This window comes from Periplaneta americana, chromosome 16, assembly GCF_040183065.1.
Source record: "Periplaneta americana isolate PAMFEO1 chromosome 16, P.americana_PAMFEO1_priV1, whole genome shotgun sequence".
NCBI lineage: Eukaryota > Metazoa > Arthropoda > Insecta > Blattodea > Blattidae > Periplaneta > Periplaneta americana.
The window spans coordinates 164,892,805-164,914,857 of record NC_091132.1 but is presented as its reverse complement, the minus strand read 5'-3'; the positions used below and the strand labels follow the sequence as shown (position 1 = coordinate 164,914,857).

General features: G+C 33.4%; 1 protein-coding gene across 5 annotated transcripts in view; it reads right to left on the bottom strand.

Moving 5' to 3' along the window:
• The window catches only part of LOC138691759 (zinc finger protein 493-like), a 114,186-nt gene that overhangs the window by 15,046 nt on the left and 77,087 nt on the right, over window positions 1-22,053 (bottom strand). For 4 of the 5 annotated variants that reach the window (XM_069814106.1, XM_069814110.1, XM_069814108.1 and 1 more), the window contains exon 3: window positions 2,592-2,732. In XM_069814106.1, the coding sequence (XP_069670207.1) occupies window positions 2,592-2,732 (141 nt within the window). Of the gene's footprint in view, window positions 1-2,591; window positions 2,733-7,127; window positions 7,229-21,926; window positions 22,028-22,053 lie in introns of all 5 variants that reach the window. The other variant, XM_069814107.1, reaches the window with a different exon arrangement.

The following is a 22,053-nucleotide window of genomic DNA, read 5'->3' as shown; positions in this document are numbered from 1 at the left end:
GCATCTCTCATTTCAGATTTCATTCTGACTCTTCAGTGACTAACTAGTGGCGGTTGGTATAATAGTGACTGATCAACAGAAAGCATTTTGTGTTTTGGAATATCAAAGTACTCAATCCATCAACACTGTGCAGCGTGCATTCCGGAGACAGTACAGAGGAGACCCACCAACCCACCAAAGCATTCTGCGGTGGTATCGACAGTTGAAAGACAAAGAGTGCTTGTGTAAAGGAAAAAGCCCAAGATCACCAGGTGTTTAAACTGAAAAGGTGGAGAGAATCCGAGAGGCATTCGCTCGTAGTCCACAAAAATCAACACGTCGAGCAAGTCGCAAACTGGACATTCCTCATATGTGGAAGATTCTGCAAAAGCGATTACGCCAGAAAGCGTGGGCCCCCACGGTCTCCTGGCCTCACCGTTTGTGATTTTTTTTTTCTTTGGGGGTACGTGAAAGAGAATGTTTACATGCCCCCTATGCTGACAACATTGGCTGAACCCCTGGATCGCATCACTGCTGTACTGAGGAACATGGACAATAACATGCTCCAATGTGTATGGGTGGAACTGGACTACCACATAGATGTGTGTCGGGTAACACGAGGAGGGCACATAGAACATTTGTAATGATATGCACAGAACTTGAAAATGTGTTCTTTCGATTGGCTATTAGTACAAATGGGTGGACATTATACATTTGAATATATATGTCAAAACCCGATGAATCATTTGTATACACTCTGTACAATGCAAGAGAATAGTATAAATAAATATGTATTTCTTGTATATTAAAGGGGATTAGTTAAAAAATTCGGATACACTTATTTTTAAATATCTGCTTTTACAATGTTATTAAATTATACATTATTTCATATCCATAAATATCCTGCTTGGTTATTTTCTGATGCTAGCGCATATTTAATAATTTCCAAATCGATTTAAGCTTTCAAACTTCACTAACGAATACAATTATAAAGTAATGTGCATCATAATGTGCACGTCAATAAAAGAAGCAGATATCTAATCAATGTGCTTGTAAGCTTTCCACTTAATTTAATTTAATGAAGGTCACAGTTTTACTTGTCAATAAGTGGTAGCATGTACTCCATAAATACTGATCAAGTGAGTGAAAGAAGGTTGCTGTTGTAGAACATGAGAAAGTACCTCGGCTGAATATAATTATGCCTTAGAAGTTATAATACAGAACAAAATGTTATGGGGTACAGAACAAAATCTCGATCATATGAAATCCAATTAAATTTATTAATGCCATATAAAACAGAATTTTAGGTCGCAGTAATCATATATAGTCTTCTTTTCTACAAGGCCAACTAATTTATTACACATGACCAGCTACAGGAAATTAAACATTCAATTTTTTATACATGGTTTTCATACAGCAATGTTAATGGGTTCAGAAAGGGCAGATCTTGCATGGATGCTGCCTTCTCGATAAAACTGTTAATTGAAAAAAGACGAGCGTTTAATTTAGAAACGTATTTAGCCTTTATTTATTATATCAAAGCTTTTGATATGACCAAAGACCTAAATTTATGAAAATTTTCCAAAAATGAAATATAACAAATATCCCACTTCAAAACATTTGGAATATTTACACTAAAAATAAAATAAATATAAAATTTAATAATTTTACTTCTAACTATAGATCCATAAATCAAGGAGTATGACAAGGTTGCCCATATCACCAAGTCTCTTCAATATATACATGGATGAAATAATACGCCTTTGGTATGAGGAGTACAAATTAGGATTTCAAATTTCAAGTTCTATAAGTTTAAACACAGTTCTTTTCGCGGACGACCAAGTATTAGTTGCAAACTCCGAAGACAATTTACAGACGGGTATATTTGAACTAAATAAAATCATAGATGTACATGCCATGAAGATTTCACCAGAAAAAAAACCTAAATAATGGCATTTGAAGGTACAAACCCAATCCGAAGAAAAATTGTTGTTGAAAATGTGATTTTAGAAGAGATAAATTCCTTTTCATATTTAGGATGTAATATATCATATGAAGGAGAGAATGATGCAAGTAGAAAAATTAACAAATATTAGGACTGCTAAACCATCCTTAAAACCAAGTTTAGTAGAGAAACATTCCAGAATAAAGCTATATAAAAGCCTTGCACTACCAACTCTCCTCTATGGAATCGAAATCTGGGTTCTAAAACAAAGACATATCAGCAGATTAAGAGCAGCTGAAATGAAATATCTGGGACGAACTGCAGGATACACACTTCTGGACCACAAGAGGAACGAGGATATACTGCAGGAACTCAACATCCAACCATTAGAAGAAAAAATTACAGAATACAGAAACAGATAGCTTGAACACATTTCCCGTATGGAAGCTGGCCCAACACCCCAAGAAATGCTAAAATACCACCCTCAAGATCGACGACGACGACGTGGACGTCCACAGAAACGTCTATTGGATCCTGTATAGCTGGAACCGAAACAGGCCAACAATGGCCTAATTTCGTGCCTGGAATATGATTATGAATGTTAATTTCCTATATACTATAGTTTGAAATACACACGGTCTATGAATATTGACAGTGCACCACTTACATCAACTTCAGTTTTCACGTCAGGAGAACTCATGGGCACTGGTGTGGTGTCTTCAACCTTTATCTCTGATTTGATATCGTAACTCTGGGCCACGCATTCAGTCTTCATGCCCATCACATGCAGATGCGATAAATTCCCTTCCTACAGGACAAAAACACATCGTGAATAATTTAATTAGCTATTTTAAAGATGACTTGATGTGAAACAGCCACAAATCTGGTTCAATATGGCAGTCACTGACTAACTTTCAACACATGCGACAAATTAGAGAAGAAAATTGAAGACAAAATAGAAACAAGGACACAGGCAATGATTAACAATAGCACAAGTATTACTCAAAAATAATTTACACGGTGTAATATGTGTAGAACAAATTATTAGTTGATATTCTAGAAAATGCCTGCAAATGTCTTTTCGAATATAATATTTTATTACTCACAAGTAGGATTATACAACACATCAATAGAACGACACAAAGTAAATATCCGATCCCAATGATGCCCATCATACCGTGTACATTTGATTTGGTTTTCAGAAAGCTCGTGACAATATTGTAATTCATCTCAAATTTAACACGGCAAGCTTCTTCCAATCAAAATTAACAAAGTAATTTTGGTTAATGAATAAAAATGGAATAATATCTCCTGTAATAGAAATATGCATAATACAACAGTATAGTATAAATAAATAGATATTTCTTGTATAATAAAGGGGATTATTTAAAAAATTCGAATACACTTATTTATAAATACAGTGAAACTTACCAATAGCAGACATCACCAGGGAAAAATTAAATGTCCATTACTGAGAAGTGTCCGCTATTTAGAAAATCGTTAGTATGTATACAGTACATTAAAATTCCCCATATATATTCAACAGTACAGTACAGTAGACAGTGAGACTGTTTATAGTACTCATCCAGAGAGAAATCGTACCAGTAAATGTTTGTAAATGAAATAAACATCACTAACCTGAGTTTTACCCACTTTAAACTTTGTGGCCAGCTCACGAACACTAATTTTTTCTTCTCACTATGCTTTACAACATACACTTTCTCTTTCAGTTCACAAACGTTTACGTTTTTGTGACATTTTTAATGTGACTGTAATTCCGAACACTCAACTTGACAAACTAAGAGAGTACGGACTGCTCACATACAGTATCACAACTAACAACTGTGCTGCTTACCTTCAATAAAGTACAAGAACGTTCAAATGCACGATAATTATTGTTGCAAAGAATTCTGTTAGAATTCCGTTTAATTTACAACCGACTTTTCTTTTTTTTTTTTCTTTCACGCTGTCCGTTATTTGGAAGTTTTAATTGTTGTTGGGGATACATTTCAGTGTCCGCGTCCGTTATTGAGAATGTCCGCCATTTGGAAGAATTTTATCATAAAGGTCAATGTTATTTTGCAGGGGAATATTAAAATGACCGCTACTGAGAGGAGTCCGCTATTGTGAAGTGTCCGTTAAGTGAAGTTTCACTGTATCTGCATTTAGACCTACAATGTTATTAAACTGTATCTTATTTCTTACCTACATGTATCCTGCTTGGCTATTTTTTATGCTAGAGCATATTTAATAATTTCAAAATCGATTTAAGGTTCCAAACATCCCTCTCGAATACGTTTATGAACTAATGTGTATCATAATAAGCCAGGGTTGCCAGATTTTAGATCTACCAAGGAGGGACATCCTTTAAATCTCACATGTAATGTCAATTAAACAGTGTTCATGGGTTAGATAAGAAACATACAACATATATAACACAGTTGTAGAAACACTTTAAAAATTATGATAATTAAGATTGGTAAAATTCAGACATGTTTCGGAGTGTGCCCCTCCATCCTCAGTGACATAACCACGAGTGCAAAAGGAAAATACATATATATATATATATATATATATATATATATATATATATATATATATATATGTAAGATTCGTGGATGGTTATGTTTAAAAATAAGGTACAAAAAATATACGATGTCAGAATAATAATATTTAATTCTTATAAGGCTAGAAAAAGTTAACAGCTTAATGACCAATGTGTCTCCTATACAAAAATATAAAAATTATAAAATAGGTAAAACTGGTTTTAAAATAAATTAACATCATAAGAAGTAAGAACTATCAAATTGTAAAAAACATGTATCACATTTAAAAAATACAAAGAGTAAATGAAAAAGAAGAATGGACAGAATTATAATCTGGACGCAAGACTCACCGCTGGTTCAGGTGTTCGACCACGATGTAGCATGGCTTAAAGGAGACTGAATACGATGAAGGAAGGGACAGAAATTGCGTTCATTGATACTACGTTAATCTTTTCCTGTTCAAATCGGAAGTAATATAAAGATCAAAGAGAATGTTTTTTTTTTTTTTTTTTTTTTTTTTTTTTCATGAATTGCTTTGTCATTTAAATTTTGAGGGTTAAAAATTTGTCTTTATATATTTGAATAGATTCCAATCTTAATTATCATCATTTTTAGTGTTCATACAACTGTGTTATATATATTGTATGTTTCTTATAGTGTCATCCTTTTTCACCATACGTAGTACTTAAGTTTTGTCTTAAAAAAAGAGTGATATGAATTTGGGCAGAGTTGATATTTTCATGACTATACGAAATAAATAAAAAAATTAATAAATAAAAATTATCCCGCAGCTGAAAAAAATAATATGAATCTCAAAATTATTGCAATTTGAATAAAATTCATTTTATAGATACAGCTATCCAAGTGACTATGAGTTACGTCACGTTTCTCTGGCGTCCTTCTGAAGGGCTTGTGGCAATAATATGTTACGCCAAATTATTAACTTAAATGACTTAATAATAGCTCTGTCTGGCATCAGATGTGACAAAATATTTATATTTCAATGTTTATTAATTGATAACAACGATAAAATTTATTTATACCTAAATTCTCATTTAATTTGTGCCATAGCATATTACTGCTCCAAACCCATCATTTAGCATATAGTACATAAATACATTTTTAGAGCTTCCTAAATAATTATCACTGCACTTTAGCATTTTCAACAAGCTTCTGTCCATTCTCTGTGCCATGCATTTCTGATGAACAGTATCTTTTTTAATGTTTAGAAATATGTTCACCACTGAATTCCCTGTTACAAATCATACACTCGCCAAAATAATCGTTTATTTTTTTTTCAATGTGCAAATCTACATCGCTAAGAATATTAATTGTAATTTAATGTACTTATTTAGGCCTAGAATCAATTATTCAAGTGATGTTAATTCTCTAAAAGCGGGACTTTTTGTGTCCCGCCTCGAAGCAGGACCCGGGACTTTTATATGAAAATCGGGATATGTCCCGCCAAATCGGGACATCTGACAACCCTGTAAAAAGCACATCAATAACAGAAGCAGATCTCAAATCAATGTTCTTGTAAGCTTTCCACATATTTAATGTAGTTAAGGTCAATAAGTGGTAGCATGTACTCCATAAATACTGATCAAGTGAGTGAAAGAAGGTTGTTGTTGTAGAACATGAGAAAGTACCTCGGCTGAATATAATTATGCCTTAGAAGTTATAATACAGAACAAACTGTTATGGGGCATGGAGCCAAATCTCGATCATAATTATGAAATCCAATATTCATTTAAGTTTCACACAGAGGGACCAAACACAACCAAAGTGGAGCTGTGGACCGGATTACATGAATAACTGTGGATCGTGATGCAGGGTGAGTAGCGGTCACACTGAACAGCTGATCTTACTGTAAAAATTTCTTCTCATGGAGAGAGTAGAACCAACGAGTACTTCATAATGCCACACCAATTCATGACGCCTTATACCAAACAGCAAGACCAAAGGGTTCTAATTTAGTCCACTGGATATAAAGTGTCAAATATAAATGTCACTTGGGAGGAAATTAAACGCAGAATAAATATGGGAAATGGCTGTTATTATTCGGTTGAGAAGCTTTTGTCATCTAGTCTGCTGTCAAAAAATGTGAAAGTTAGAATTTATACAACAGTTATACTCCCGGTTGTTTTGAATGGTTGTGAAACTTGGATTCTCACTTTGAGGAACAGAGATTAAGGGTGTTTGAGAATAAGGTTCTTTGGAATATATTTGGGGCTAAGAGGGATGAAGTTACAGGAGAATGGAGGAAGTTACACAACGCAGAACTGTATGCGTTGTATTCTTCACCTGACATAATAAGCAACATTAAATCCAGACGTTTGAGATGGGCAGGGCATGTAGCACGTATGAGCGAATTCAAATATCATATAGAGTGTTAGAAGGAATAAGAACTTTTGGGAGACCGACACGTAGACGGGAGGGTAATATTCAAACAGATATGAGGAAGGTGGTAGGGACAGATTAATCTTGCTCAGGATAGGGACCGAAGGCGGAGTTATGTGAGGAGGTAATGAACCTCTGGGTTCCTTAAAAGCCATAAGTAAGTAAGGACATAAAGTGTGAAATGTAGAAATGAGTGCTTTTCTGTCACTGTTACAGAAACATATAAACAAAACACATAGTAAGATATTTCACTTTACCTCAGATAAAGGATCATTTCCTTCCATTTCGTATGTGTTATCATGTAGTTGTAAGCCCAGCAGATCAAGTGCAGGTTCCATTTTGATCACATCCATTACAACTGAAATAAAAGGTTATGTAACTGTCAGTGATTACAGAAACTGTGCTGTTGAGAAACAGTTATAACAAGATGCTAGGAAGTAATTCACATCGCATTCATTACCTCGTACTCAATTTTCTTTCACAATTCCCTGCAAAGATCCCTCAATTCGCTACGTGCTAGTATCAGGGACTGTCAAAATAATCTCAAATGCGCATCGCACACTAACTTACTAGACACTTGCCCAGTAACTAAGACTAGTTTAGACACGCCTTCTCGTAAACAATTATCTATGACACCTAATGACGGTCACTTCCTTCAGAGAGATCTAAACGAGTTATAGAAGTGGTCACTGAAGAATAAACTATATTTCAACTTAAATAAATGTCATTATGTGATATATGCTAGGAAAAAAATTTATGTTACTTACAGATACTCAATGGGTGGAAAATTATTGGAAATGACTGACACGGTAAAAGATTTAGGCCATATACTTGAACTTGTGTCTCAGTCTCTTAAACTTCTAGGATTTATCTCTCACAAAATTCTCTTCTCAAGATAATTTAAAAATTCTGTTTTTTTCATTAGTTATATCAAAACTTGAATATTGCAGTACTGTATGGAACCCCTATCAAATTAAATACATTAACAAAATTGAGAGTGTTCAAAACAGAGTCATTAGATTTTTGTTTGTTAAATCAATTGGCTACTATCCCTTCTGAAATAATGAAAGTAGTATTTTGTACTTATCTATTTTGTCTCTCTTTAATTTTGAAAGTTTGCAACACAGAAGAAATAATATTGATATAAAATGCCTTCATAATTTATTAACTAGTTCTGTAAATAGTCATCTACTGTCTAGGATAGCAATACATGTACCAAGTAAAACATTTAATATAAACTATGCTAGGACATGTTGTTACAATTACTCTCCAACTTCTTAGAATCTGTTCCTCCTATAATAAATTGAGCAATATTGACATCTTTCAGGATAGAACTACACTCTTGAAAGAAATAAATACCGGTAACTTTCAAAACACTCTATAAGTATTTTGCTAATAAATAGGTCTTAACTGGTTTACAGATTGAATTTTTCGTCTTCTTTCTTAAGTTATTTCATATCAATTATTTATCATTACTAACTCACTCCTTATTCTGTTAATATTGCTGACTTAACGTAGGTCTAGTCCCTCGTAAGTTATTATATTATTGTTATTAATCCGTGACTATAGTCGCGATGCTGTTATTCCCGGCCTGACTCCTCCTCTTTGCTTACGTCTTAGGAAGTCCAGGCTCTATAAAGTCTAGGTAGGTAGTATAGTTCGCCATTTTTGTTCTTGCCGAGCTACCAGACGAGGGATCTATTTGCCACACCGTTAAACTTAATACACATCTATAAAAACAAATTTTACCACAGATGTATCTAATACCAGTGCATCAATGTATGAAGTGTGAATGAACCTAACCATTGTTGTCTTTATATAATAATTTATAGTTGAAACGTAACGGATGTAACAAAGAAAGGACAAGGTAATTTCTACACTAAATGAAGTGTCTGATTTCTCTGAAAGTACAGCAGATATTTATTCCAATTTTTTTTTACTTTAAAGTAGACATCATACATGTTATGGTGGTACTATTTTAAAAGTATACCACTCTGATTACCTTGGCATTCTTCAAAGAAATATAAGCGTAACGGACGTAACTCAACGATTGTAACGGACGTAACAAATGAATATTTAAATTGAAAATGAAAAGAGTCCTCTTGTATTGCCAGGTACAGGTGCAATTATCTTTCTAACAATGTCATCAGGTGAGTACCATATTTCATCTTCCATTTGTGGCCATACCCATCCACATCCGGCTGGATGCATAACCCGTACACGGAACTCTCCATTCCCATTGATATCAGTCACAATCTCATAAAATTCATTATTTTCATTAATTACAACAACAAAATCATTTCTTTTAAATATGGTATTCAAGCCTATATTCTGTTCTGTATCTGGTGGCGAAAGACGTACATATCCTTAAATAGTCTCTGGTATTCTTCAGTATTGATTTCACAAGCTTGGAACACATTTCTTGTAGAATCATGTAGAAAATAGTGGAAATTCTTAAGACCAGGAATGGGGACAGTTAGTCTTCGACCAATCATGTTGCTTCTGCTGTCTGCATAAATCTATTTTCTCATTTGGTACAAAAATAACTTTGATTTTCTCAGACACTGCCAGTGCAGCATCAAAGAATTCCATAGCACTTGTGATTGTGATTTGCCTTATATAAATAAAATTAAATAAATAAATTAATTAATTAAATACATAAATAAATTTAAATAAACGAATTAAATAAATAAATAAATAAATAGATTAAAATAAATAAATTACTAAGTAAATAAATAAATTAATTAAATAAATAAAATAAATATATAAATGAAATAAAATTAAATAATTAAATTAATTAAATTAAATAAATAAATGAATTTAAATTAACGAATTAAATAAATAAATAAATTAGTAAAATAAAATAAATAAATAACTAAATAAGTAACTAAGTAAATAAATCAATTAATTAATTAAATAAATAAAATAAATATATATATATATATATAAAATAAAATTAAATAAATTAATTAATTAAATTAAAATAATAAATGAAATAAATTAATTAAATTAAAATAAATAAGTAAATAAATCTTATTGTAGCATAAACTAATTCAATCTCCAATAATTTCATCTCTACACAATTATTCTAGTTTTAATGTCTAATTCAGCAACTACTTCCTTGCTTGTTTTTAACTTCTACAAAATACTGATTAGTCTTTATCAACCAGATAGTGTTTGCTACTTACATTATATTGTAATTGTAACTTTAATTGTATTAAATAGAGCTTCTCCAAGAACTGTGATCAAGGCTGCCTCTTCCACTTCGGCCAGTCGATTTGGAAGAGAGTTGTAAACGAAGGACTTAAAGAAGCCTACCGTAACGATGATGATTTAACAGTTCGAAATGAAATTAGGAAGCTCATTGCTATGCCGTTCATTGACTCAGACGACGTAGAAGAAGTGTTTGGTTTATTACATGAGGATGTATGTGCTGGAGTTGAACCAACAGCCAGTTACACTGAAAAAATCTATGTTAGAGGGACACCAAGGGGCGCAAGATGCCAAGCGGTACCATCACGCTATCCAACAAATGTGTGAAATGTATATGATTAAGTGCAAGATAGACCACAATGCACGATCAATATTATCGAGGGATGGCACTGTAAATTTCACAAAATGCTTGTGACGCACCATGCGTGAATTTGGAAGTTCCTCCATCACATCAGGGAAGATCAAAGAGACAATGAAATTCTTCTCACTCAAATTTTGGCTGGCCACGGAAATGTAAACACCCAATAAAGAAGTCATACCAAATAAATCAACAGCAAGTAGAAAGAATGGTGGACAATTATCAAGCACGTGAAGACAGGGGTGAAGTGAAAATTTATCTGAGGAGTCTAAGCTATAGGTTGGAATTACGTCAACCTATACATGGGAATGAAGATGGGATGTAATTATAAATTTCTGTTATTTCTCCTTAATAAAGTGCTATAAATTTGTTCCTTAAAACTTCAGTAACATAATTAAATAAGTGTTATATAACAATTAATTCATTAGTAGACTTTTTCTAGTAGGCTTTTTCATTTTTAGACATTTTTTCAGGTAGACTAAAATACAGAGTAGACCTACTTCATGTAGATAAGTTGCTGTAGAGCTACTATTATATTATAGAGCTACGCAAAAAAGTAGACATAATGTCATTGGACATATTTTCTGTAGACCTTCTGTCCGTGTATCCTCAACACACAACAGAATATTTGCCAGGGATATAGGATATAATGCATTTTATCTCAGCTACGTGGGCCCTATTCCACAAAAGTATCGTCTAATATATTACAAGTATATTCTGTTGTAACTAATAGTTATTCATAGAATTGTGTTCTACAAAGGTTTTCGTGTACTTTTGTACTTAATTACTCCATAGTTAAAACAGTACAAGCGACTTTTCATTGTTCTGTATCACCTAAATATTAGTATTAGTCAAGCGTTGTAATTTGTACAGATTTACCTACAACTGTAGGAATGCTAATAACTTTAAATACCAGTGAACTTTTTGTGTAACTCAAGGAACTAGTTGACTGAAATATGTAGTCTAATGGTAGTAAAAGTGAGAAAATTCGTGTATATCAAAAGAGGAATAAATGTTCTTCAGTATAATGCACGTTTTAGGTTAAGTGGAGTTGAAGCAGAAAGAACCCTTCACTAACATTAGGTATAGATTACAACATACAACCAATCGAAGTAACCTAAGCATCAGTTTGTAAATACACTTCACTGATTCATTAATGGTAGCCAATATCATAGCATAGCAGATATGCATGCAATTTCAAAGTTTTCAGAGTTAGATAATATTGTACTCTGTGATAACAGCTACACCATGACATACAATTTGAGTACAACTCCTTATTGTGTATTTCTTTTACCTGAGTTTGAATGTAATAACCCGAGGCACGACAGCCCATGAAGGACCATGACCGACAGCCTCACATCCATATGCCGAAGCAGAAGTGGACGATCATCCAACCAGAAATTAAGTATCGTGTGGTTAGCACGATGATTCCCCCAGCCATTATAGCTGGCTCTCGTAACCGGTTTTCGCTACCTATCATTGCTCCCAAAATAAGTTAAATGTACCGAACACAATGTCTTTCCTTGTTACTAAATCCTTAAAAATAAATAATTTAGTTCAATAACAAACAAATATGGGATATGGATACTTGTACCATCTCCAGATTGCAATTTTAACTAATTGCACATTGCAATTACTTACGGAAAATTACGACAGCGAACTTAGAGTGAAAAATCACGTTTAAATATTGAAAAATATATGATAGAATACTTAAATTCTCATTATTCCTCATAAAATAAATCAGACAAATATTATAAGAATAATGATAAACCTTTCCTTGCATCCTGAAATACGAATTTATTACCAAGGAGGTGAACATAACTAATTCAAAGTATGACGTCATGTGGCAAACCGCTGTTCTTTGGCCATACACTTTTATGACGTCACTAACACTATACAACAGTTGTATATTATTTTGTGAAACAGAAAGTTACAATAACTTACTATTCAATAACTTTTACTAATAACTAACAAAGTATTAGACCGTGCTTTTGTGGAAAATGGCCCTGGGCTATTGTGAAAATTGGAGGTTTCAAAGTGTAAAAAAAAATACGTCCTAAATCATCTTTATTAGTAGAAAATAAAGTTTTCTTAATTTTCTAGATCTATTTTTTCTCGCTATTACTTTCTAAGTTACCTTCTTCTTCTTGTTCTAACATATTCTATTTTACAATTTACAGTTATTTTTGATCTGGCCAGTATTCGAACCCCTACGAATGTGATGTTCTTTTATCCCTCCATGACCATAACCACTGAGTTAACAGAACAAGTTGGGATACAACTGCTTACATATCATATAGTTCTCTCATATAATACACCAGCTTTTCATTACCACTTATAGTTACTAGTCATAATATTAGTTGAGCTGTAGTACTGAGATAGTGGTAGTGCATCATGGCAACCAGTGCTCTCGTGGTAATTTTTCTCTTGGCCATACACCCCACCCCTTGTTTTCTACCTTGAAATATATTTTACTCTCCTCTCTTTATCTCTCCGACTGACATTTAATGCTTTTTTATATCAAACAAGTCAAGAAATTGTTTTGCTTTACATTTTAATTGTACAACAAGCTTGATTTAAAGAATACGCCATGTAACACTACCGTAGATGCACACTTGTGTCGATGAATCTTGGAGTATAGGTATATTTGCAGCACTTCTTGTTTTTAAACCACTATTATATATAATTCTGGATTCCAGTGCTGCAGAGGTGGCCAATTTTTGTTTATGAACATCAAACAAAATACATTGGGAACAGCAAGAGATGATCTAAGATTTGTACAGATCTTCGCGCACTAAACTTAGCTACCCATATGTCAGATTGCTCTGTACAGACAAAATTTTCTTTTTCCCATTCAATTAAAAAAATTGTAGGTTCTCATACGACGTATGGTAACATATGGCCTCCATGACAGCACTGGTGGCAAGTAAATTAGTCCAAATTATGTGAAAAACTAAATAACAATGAATGCCATTCATTTTCCTGAAACATTTAAACTTATTACACTGGAATCAGTCTGATGAGAGTACACATTCAAATTATAAAACATTCTCAGATAATATACCCCGTAGCGAGTGCACATCAGGTTGTGCTCCTGAACAGCCCCTTCACATGGCTAGTTCTGAGTAGGGTTGTAGAAAGTCATTGTACTATGTAGGCTATATAGTTTCTATTCACATAAGAAAAAATACATATGAGCTACCGTTTAATTTTTTTGAGTTAAAAAAAATTCAAATTATAAAACATTCTCTGATAATATACCCCGTAGCAAGTGCACATCAGGTTGTGTGCTCCTGAATAGCCCCTTCACATGGCTAGTTCTAAGTAGGGTTGTAGAAAGTCATTGTACTATGTAGGCTATATAGTTTCTATTCACATAAGAAAAAATATATTTGAGCTACTGTTTAATTTTTTGAGTTTAATCTCAAAGAATGGAGAATGAACACAGCTCATGCCATGTTAACACAAACTTGGAAAATTAAAATGCAACTTAATCTTAATTAAATGTTCAGAGAATATAGACAATAAGATACGCTTATTTCAAAATGAAATTAAGAGATTAAGAAATATTTCTACACTCTCATTTCATCTGAATATTCTGGAGAACGAAAATAATAATGATTATTTCATGTTAAAAATATTTAAAACATTTAAAACTCCGCAGACAAAAGTAAAAACACGATATGATATTTTTGGTAAAACGAAGTTAAAAATAATAATTTCAAACTCTTCTGATTTAATTTTAATTAAATATTCTGTGAACACAGGAATTAATAAAAGTTTTTTTTACGATATACAAATCAACTTAATAATAAGAAAAAAAACTCCGTTTGTCCTACTGGAAGCATTTTCTTCAGGAAATTAGAAATAGTTCGCTCCCACTGGTAACTGGTAAACTCACACACAAGAAATCAAATTTCCCGAGACGTCTTTAAAATAAATTGTGTGTGTTGCGCTTATATTTCTCGTTTTCTCATCCGTCGTTTCGAACACGCCAGCTATCCAGGGTACCTGGGCTTAAACCCGTATATTTATCTCTATTCATGCAACAAACTTTATAAACTTGTCATACTGCATTACGTTTTAAAATTCCTTTGCAAAAAGAAATTTAAATTTGTCGGATCAAATTTGTGCACATTTTAAGGACAAAACTAAAATACTTTCAACCAATAATTATCACAATACATTGGTCTCTTAAACTGACTGCGCACGTTGGGAATTAATTCAATAGCTTTTTCGAAATACGCTATGAAGTGTTTCATATAAAACAATTGTCTGTCTCGTAAAGGAACCAAGAATGACAAAAATTGTATTATACTTATTTGTACTGTGTCACAGCACTGAATAGCGGGCATCAATAATGGTATGTTCCATAACAAATAAATACCAATGTAGAGAATATACACAATCCTTCAGAATGCACTAATATCACAAATTACTTATAAATACAACGATGTTCACTTCCAAAATAATCACAAAGACTTCTGCATTACTAATTAAGTCAATATCAGAATCGGGCTTGCCAACAGGAAATAACTATGAGAAGAGGACTGTAATTTCTCATTTATCAGGGATGCTAAAATCTGCGCCGTTTGTACTGGATTTTTCGTTCATGGGTTACAGTATAATTTCCTTTTTTTTTTTTTTAATTCTCGCCAATCTAATTCTATCACTGTTTAATTCTCGTATCATGCTCCTTCTTGCAAAGGGAAAATGTGCAGCATTGTAAGTAACTCACATTAATATTATACTTATAACAACTTCGAAGATGCGAAATAGTCGGTGCCCTAGTAAACTGTTTAAAAAAAATCGGTCAATACAGAGTACCGGTATCCATCAGCCAATGAACGTTTAAGGCACACTTTTATCACTGTCAATGTGGCGCTATAAACCAATTTTCAATACTTTTATCACATCCACAGCACATTTCAATTCTTACTATATATATATATATATATATATATATATATATATATATATATAAATAAACATCTACACATCTCAAAGAATCTATAAGCACAAAGTTTCTTGGTTTAGAATTGGATAATCACTTGAACTGAAAAACGCATATAGAATATATTACTCGTAAATTGAGCTCTGCCTGTCATGCATTAAGATCCTTATCTACTATTGGTGATATAAACTTACTTAAAATGTCATACTTTGCATATTTTCACTCTGTAATGAAATATGGATTAATATTCTGGGGTAACACGTCTGAAGCTAAACACGTTTTTGTTTTACAAAAGAAAGCTATAAAAATAATGGCCGGTGTGCATAAAAGGACATCACGTAAAAATATTTTCCGAAACTTAGAAATCTTGACTTTACCTTGTGAATACATTCTTTCTCTAATGATGCTGTATATTAAGAACCAAGATAAATTCAGTACTAATCGAGACATTCATCATTTTAATACATAAATTAGATCTTCATCTACCCTCTGTTAGTCTAAGCTGTTTTAAAAAAGGAGTTCGCTATTCATGTATAACAGTCTTCAATGCACTGCCTAATTATCTTAAAGATTTGAAGAACCACGAGAAAATGTTCAGAAAAGAATTAACCAAATTTCTACGTACTCATACCTTCTACAAAATTGATGAATTGTTTATGCTTGTGAATTGAATTATTCTACTTAAATGACATGTATAATTTTATATAGCTCAACTAAAATATGTTTTTATATTGACTTAATCTATTTACTATGCATTGTATATTTTTGTCTAGCATTGAATGGTAGTCTGTATAGCTCAATTCATGAATTATATATGCTGTAAATTGTATAGTAGTCTGTATAGCTCAACTGATGAATTGTTTATGATTATAAATTGAATTAATCTGCTTGATATTAATTGCAAAAATTTGAATAGCTTAATGAAAGTATGCTACTTTGTATTGTATATATGTCTATAGTTTTGGCCGATGAATTGTATATGCTTTAAATTGAATAGTAATCTATATAGCTCTATTGATCAATTGTTTGTGTTTGTAATTTGAAGTAGTTTGCATGATATGTATTATCAATTTCTGTATATTACAACTGGTTGAATTGTTTATGCCTTAAATTTAATTAACTTGTTTTGTATTATACATATAGCTCCACTGATGAATGATCGTTTGCGTTTGTAAATTTAATAATCTGATTGGCTATGTATTGTATACTTTTAGTAGAGCCATCGATGTAGCTCAGTTGGCAGACTCGCTGGGCTGCTGATCCGGAGCTGCGTTCGGGCTTGGATTGGATTCCACCTTTGGTCTTCGATTTCTTCCGAGGTTTTCCACAGCCGTGGGACTGAAGCCGGATGGTCTATGGCGAGTCCTTGGCATCAGCCTCTTTGATTTGATTACCCCCCTTGATTTGATTACCTGGTTGAGGTTTTTCCGAGGTTTCCCCCAGCCAAAAGGCAAATGCCTTATCATTTCTTCCATGTATGTTCAGCTTGTGCTCTTACTACTTCATTTACTATTTTTACAATGTTTCTGTTGATGTGGGTTCAGCAGATGTTGATATAACGATCCTAGGATTTGCAATATCACCTGATGAAAAGGCCATAGTTGGTGCATTTATCTGACTAGCAGGGACATTATCAATATTGGGGGTTCTTTCATCACAAGAATCTTCATCAATATTATCATCAGTTGGATTAGTTGGTGGCAATAAAGTTACGGCCAGTCCATTGTTACATATTTCATCAGAATTCTCTTACATGATATTCAAAAGTCCATTCAATGGCACAAGCTTCCTAAATAAATAATGGTATATGAACAGTAAACAATCTAGGAATGGTAACTGTCCACGGAAATGTTCACTCTAATAGAAAGGTGGGCCAGTCAAACGGAAAGATTTGATGTGAGTATACTGTTCATATGAAGAAGGATGAGAATCAGGGGCGGATCTATAATAAGAATTGCAGAGTTGCAGAACCACCATTTACATGGATCTGTAAAATTAAAAATGTAAAACTTGCTTTTATGTAATCTAGTTCATTATTCATTTATACTTCCAATTCATTCACCTTCAATTCGAGATTTTAATATCTGTAGGAGCCTTGAACTGCACGAGAATTTTATCTGTAGTGTACTTTTCGGATCTGTGATCAGCAGTTCCTGGCGCTCAACATAGAGTAGTCGGCAGCAGAAAACTGGTTTACTTCACCATCTCATAAAACTGCATTAGAGCTGCAACCGAAGCAGCTCTCTCTGAATAGACAAAAGAACCGCCAACACCCTCATCTCTTTATGACCTGCGTTAGGCTTCTGGACTTACTGTGTACCATTACAGCTCCAGTGTGTTATAGTACTGTGGATGCCATGCATAAAAAGAATAATACAACACACGTATAATACATTAATCTGTTTCTGTTGTGTTAATTAAAAACTGAAAATATTTACACCTACGAAGTGTACAATTGATCTAAGGAGGAACGAATATTTAGAATTTGTGAATTTGGCTCCGTGAAACTCTATCTTATTGACTGGATTTCTGTGGCTGAACGTCTGTGTTGTGAATGTTTATTTTTCTTTCTTATTTGCTTATTTATGTTTTGATTGTTCGATATGTTTTTACTTGCTGAATTGAACTGCTTCCACAATGAGTTCATCTACTCGTATTATTTTTCTAAATAGAAGACAATCTTGCTCCTGGATTTATCAGAGACTTCTATCATTTGACTTAATCCTATAATTTGTTTACATTTTGATTTGACTTCAGTGTGGACACTAGAAAGTAATTTTCTTTCTTCACGTGCTACAAATGAAGCATTATGTCCAATCTCTGAGTTTTTGTCCTGGAAATATGTCAGAGTACCAGTAGGCAGACGTCAATGCCATATACTGCAAGTACAGGTAGCTTCTTCTTGTTAGTTTAAGCAATGATTTGTCAACCAACATACGGTTGTGCATTCATGTGTTAACAGATGCGTATGTTGTGTAAATTCTGTGCTTTTTTCTGTTCTTCTTTTAAAAGAAATATTACACAAGAAATTACTAAAATCTCTTTTTAGGGACTTATGATCGTTAACAACAAAATTCCGAAGCTCATACCAGGAATATATAGCAGCTGAGAAGTATTATTTTAAAGGAAATGTTCTATTATCACCAGTAATAAATAGGGTAATTTCCTAGAAGACGGGCAAAATCCAACATGGCTGACGAAAACTACCAAAACGTTCTGCCAACTATGAAGTTCAAATGTCACCAAACATTACAAAATCAAACATGGAAAATCAAACATATATTCATATTTTTAAGGAAGAAAAAGCCGTTTAAAAAATGAAAATATGTTTAATTTTTCACCTCTGATTTTTATGGTGTTTGGTGGCATTTGGACTTCATAGTTGGTAGCACTTTTCTGGCAGTTTTTGTCCGCACTTTACCCCTACAAATCACTAAAACACAAAAGAAAAAAATAATTTATCACCTAATCAAACAAAATTCAATCCTCATTGACGTCTTCAAAGACAACCACTTCACTTGCATTATGACACAGGCTTCAAGGCAATCTAAACTTAAAGCATGCAGCCAACCAAGAACTAAACCACCACTTTGTCGTACAGTCAAGTTCACATAACTAAACCATGTATTTACACAAAATGAAATTCTCTTTGAACTCTTATTACACCTTAACTTGTACGGAGAATTCAATGAACAATTCCTTGGAATCACAGGAACAGTTTTCTCGTCAACAATCGATACAATTTTTATTCACCAGCGAAAGAACTGAACCAAAATCGACATAAAATTTAATGCTCTGTTCAATGTTCATACATCTTTCACAAATATCATAAAATTACAAACTTTCAATAGGTTTACCCATCAAACACAATATAACACCACTCACGTCAGACAACCAAGAACAACTTACTGACGTCATTATCCATTCAAAATTAACGAAAATTCTAGAACACATGATGACAACTATAACCAATCAAATCGAGGAAAATCATAAAATGACAAACTTGCAATAGCTTTAGCCAGCAAAACAGTATAACACCACTCACTTCAAACAACCAAGAACAATTAACAACGTCATTACCCATTCAAAATTAACGAAAATTCTAGAACAAATGACAACTATAACCAATCAAATTGAAACATCATCAATGCGACATCTCGTATAAAAACCTAGAACTAACATATAAAAGTCACTAAAAATCACTAACATTTAACTCTAAAGTAAAAAGGTTGGTAATACTTAGTACATCCAACTAGGTGCCCGTCTTCTATGAAATTACCATAAATAGGAAGTCAGTATATACTTTCAGCAAATATAAAAGTAATAATACTTGAAAACAAGAAGATTAAGCATGGGGACCCAATCTTCACTTTTGCGGATGGCATACTGCACTTCCCTAACCAACAACCGCAATTAGACGGCACGTAACTCAGAAATCCTCACTCTATTTTTCCACTTGAAATTTACATCAATAAATACATATTTAGTTGAGCGTAGTGTAAACACACTGATGCCAATTTGGGATATCCTCATATGTGAAACAAATTCCGCACATGTCAATTTTCGCCTGTGCAAAGAACTTAATTTTTTTAACTTCCAGTACACGGTTAATTCTTCCCGCATACATCGCATTTCAATGTTCTCTCAGCTGTGTAGGCGGATGTGATCGTATAGCTAAAAGCTGACGATTCTGAGAAAGAAATTCCATTCACCTCGCATTTCAATGGCGTTCACCTACATGTATAGGTGTGCATGTCACCTTAAAACTAACGATTGTGAAAAATATTTTCCACAGCCTCGCATTTCAATAGCCTTTCGAGTATATGACATATTCTTGCATCTCTGTTTAAAACTGACGTTTCTGAGAAAGATTTTTCACACATCACGCATTTGAATTGCCAGTGTGCATGCAACCATGTTTGTTTAAATTTTCAGAAGCTTTAAACGTTTTCCGCATACATCCCATTTGAATGGCCTTTCGAATGTGTGGATGTGTATGCGTTGAGTTAAATGTACGAATTTTGAGAAAAACTTCACACACACCTAATATTTTAATGATTTTTTCGCCTGTGTGAACGCGTACATGTCTTTCTAAAGTGGACGATACTGAGAAACACTTACCACACAACTCGCTTTTGAACTGCCCTTCGCCTGTGTGAAGGATTACATGTTGAGTTAAATGTCCTAATTGTGAGAAACACTTACCACACATCTCACATTTGAATGGCCTTTTGCCTATATGTGTGCGTAGATATTGTGCTTAAGTTGCGCCTTGTGCGAAACAGTTTACACACAACTAGCATTTGAATTGCTTTTCGCCAGTGTGAATGCGTAGGTCTAATAATAGTAATGGTAATAATAATGATAGTAATAGTAAGAACGGTAATAATGATTTTTATGATAATGACAATAATAATAATAATAATAATAAAAATAATAATAGTAATATATAATATGGAAATTTCAACAGATAAAACAAAAATTATGGCATTCTGTGGGAAATACCCAATACAAAGTAAAATTTGTCTCGATAATAAAATATAAATATCTAACAGTTTCCCATATTTAGGTTAGAATTTTCCATTTTTGAAGAATTGGACAAATCACAGAAAATTCATAAATACACAAGAGCTATGGGCATTATAAATAGTGTGATGAAACCATCCTTGGTTCAGAAACACACCTGCATAAGTCTCTACAACACATTGGCAAGACTGATGCTCAGCTATGGCAACGAAGCATGGACAATGAGGAAAGCAGATAAAAGGAGAATAACGGCTTGTGAAATGTGATTCATGTGAAGAACAGCGGGCTATACTAAATGGGATCTGAAAAGAAATTGTGAAATTTTAAAGGAACTAAAAACTCAACCAGTTTTAGATTACATTGTTCAATATCAGTCTAATTGGAGACATCATTTGGAAAGAATGAGTAATAGTAGACTCACAAAAGTAATTTATGATTATGTACCACATGGCCAAAGATCTGTGGGTCGTCCTGCTAAGAGATGGCGTGAAAATTTTATGTGAGACTGTAACAGGCCTTGTGGCCTAACACTTGTCACGCTGAATAATAATAATAATAATAATAATAATAATAATAATAATAATAATACGTAATACGACGCTAATAAGAGAGCGAAGAGCTACCAGCCTACAGCCTACAGCGTTGATATCCTCAGCAGAGGTGTAAGATGCTCCAACAAGAAGTCGGCTTTCTGTGTGGGAATCACATTGAGCCCCTGAGCAGTTCAAGGCGGATTACACTAATAACTGTGGCTCTGTATTATTGTATCATCATGCAGGGTAGCACCAAACCACTGACCAGGTGAGCCTCCTCTGACAATTTCTTCCCTTGTCTAGAGTAGAATCAACACACATTTCATGCCAGACAAAATCACGACGCCTTATACTACACAGCTATGGCGTGGTACTCTAGTTTAGCCTACTGAATATAAAATGTGAAATGTATGCTTTTCTGGCACTGTTTTACAAATGCCTAAAGAAAATACATAAAAAGACATGCGTTTACCTCTGACAAAGCCTTCTTTTGTTCCATGTTATATTTATCATCATGTGGAAGTAAGCCAAAACGATGTTCCTCAGGCTCCATCTTGATCACATCCATCACAACTGAAAGAAGAGGTTATGTAACTGAC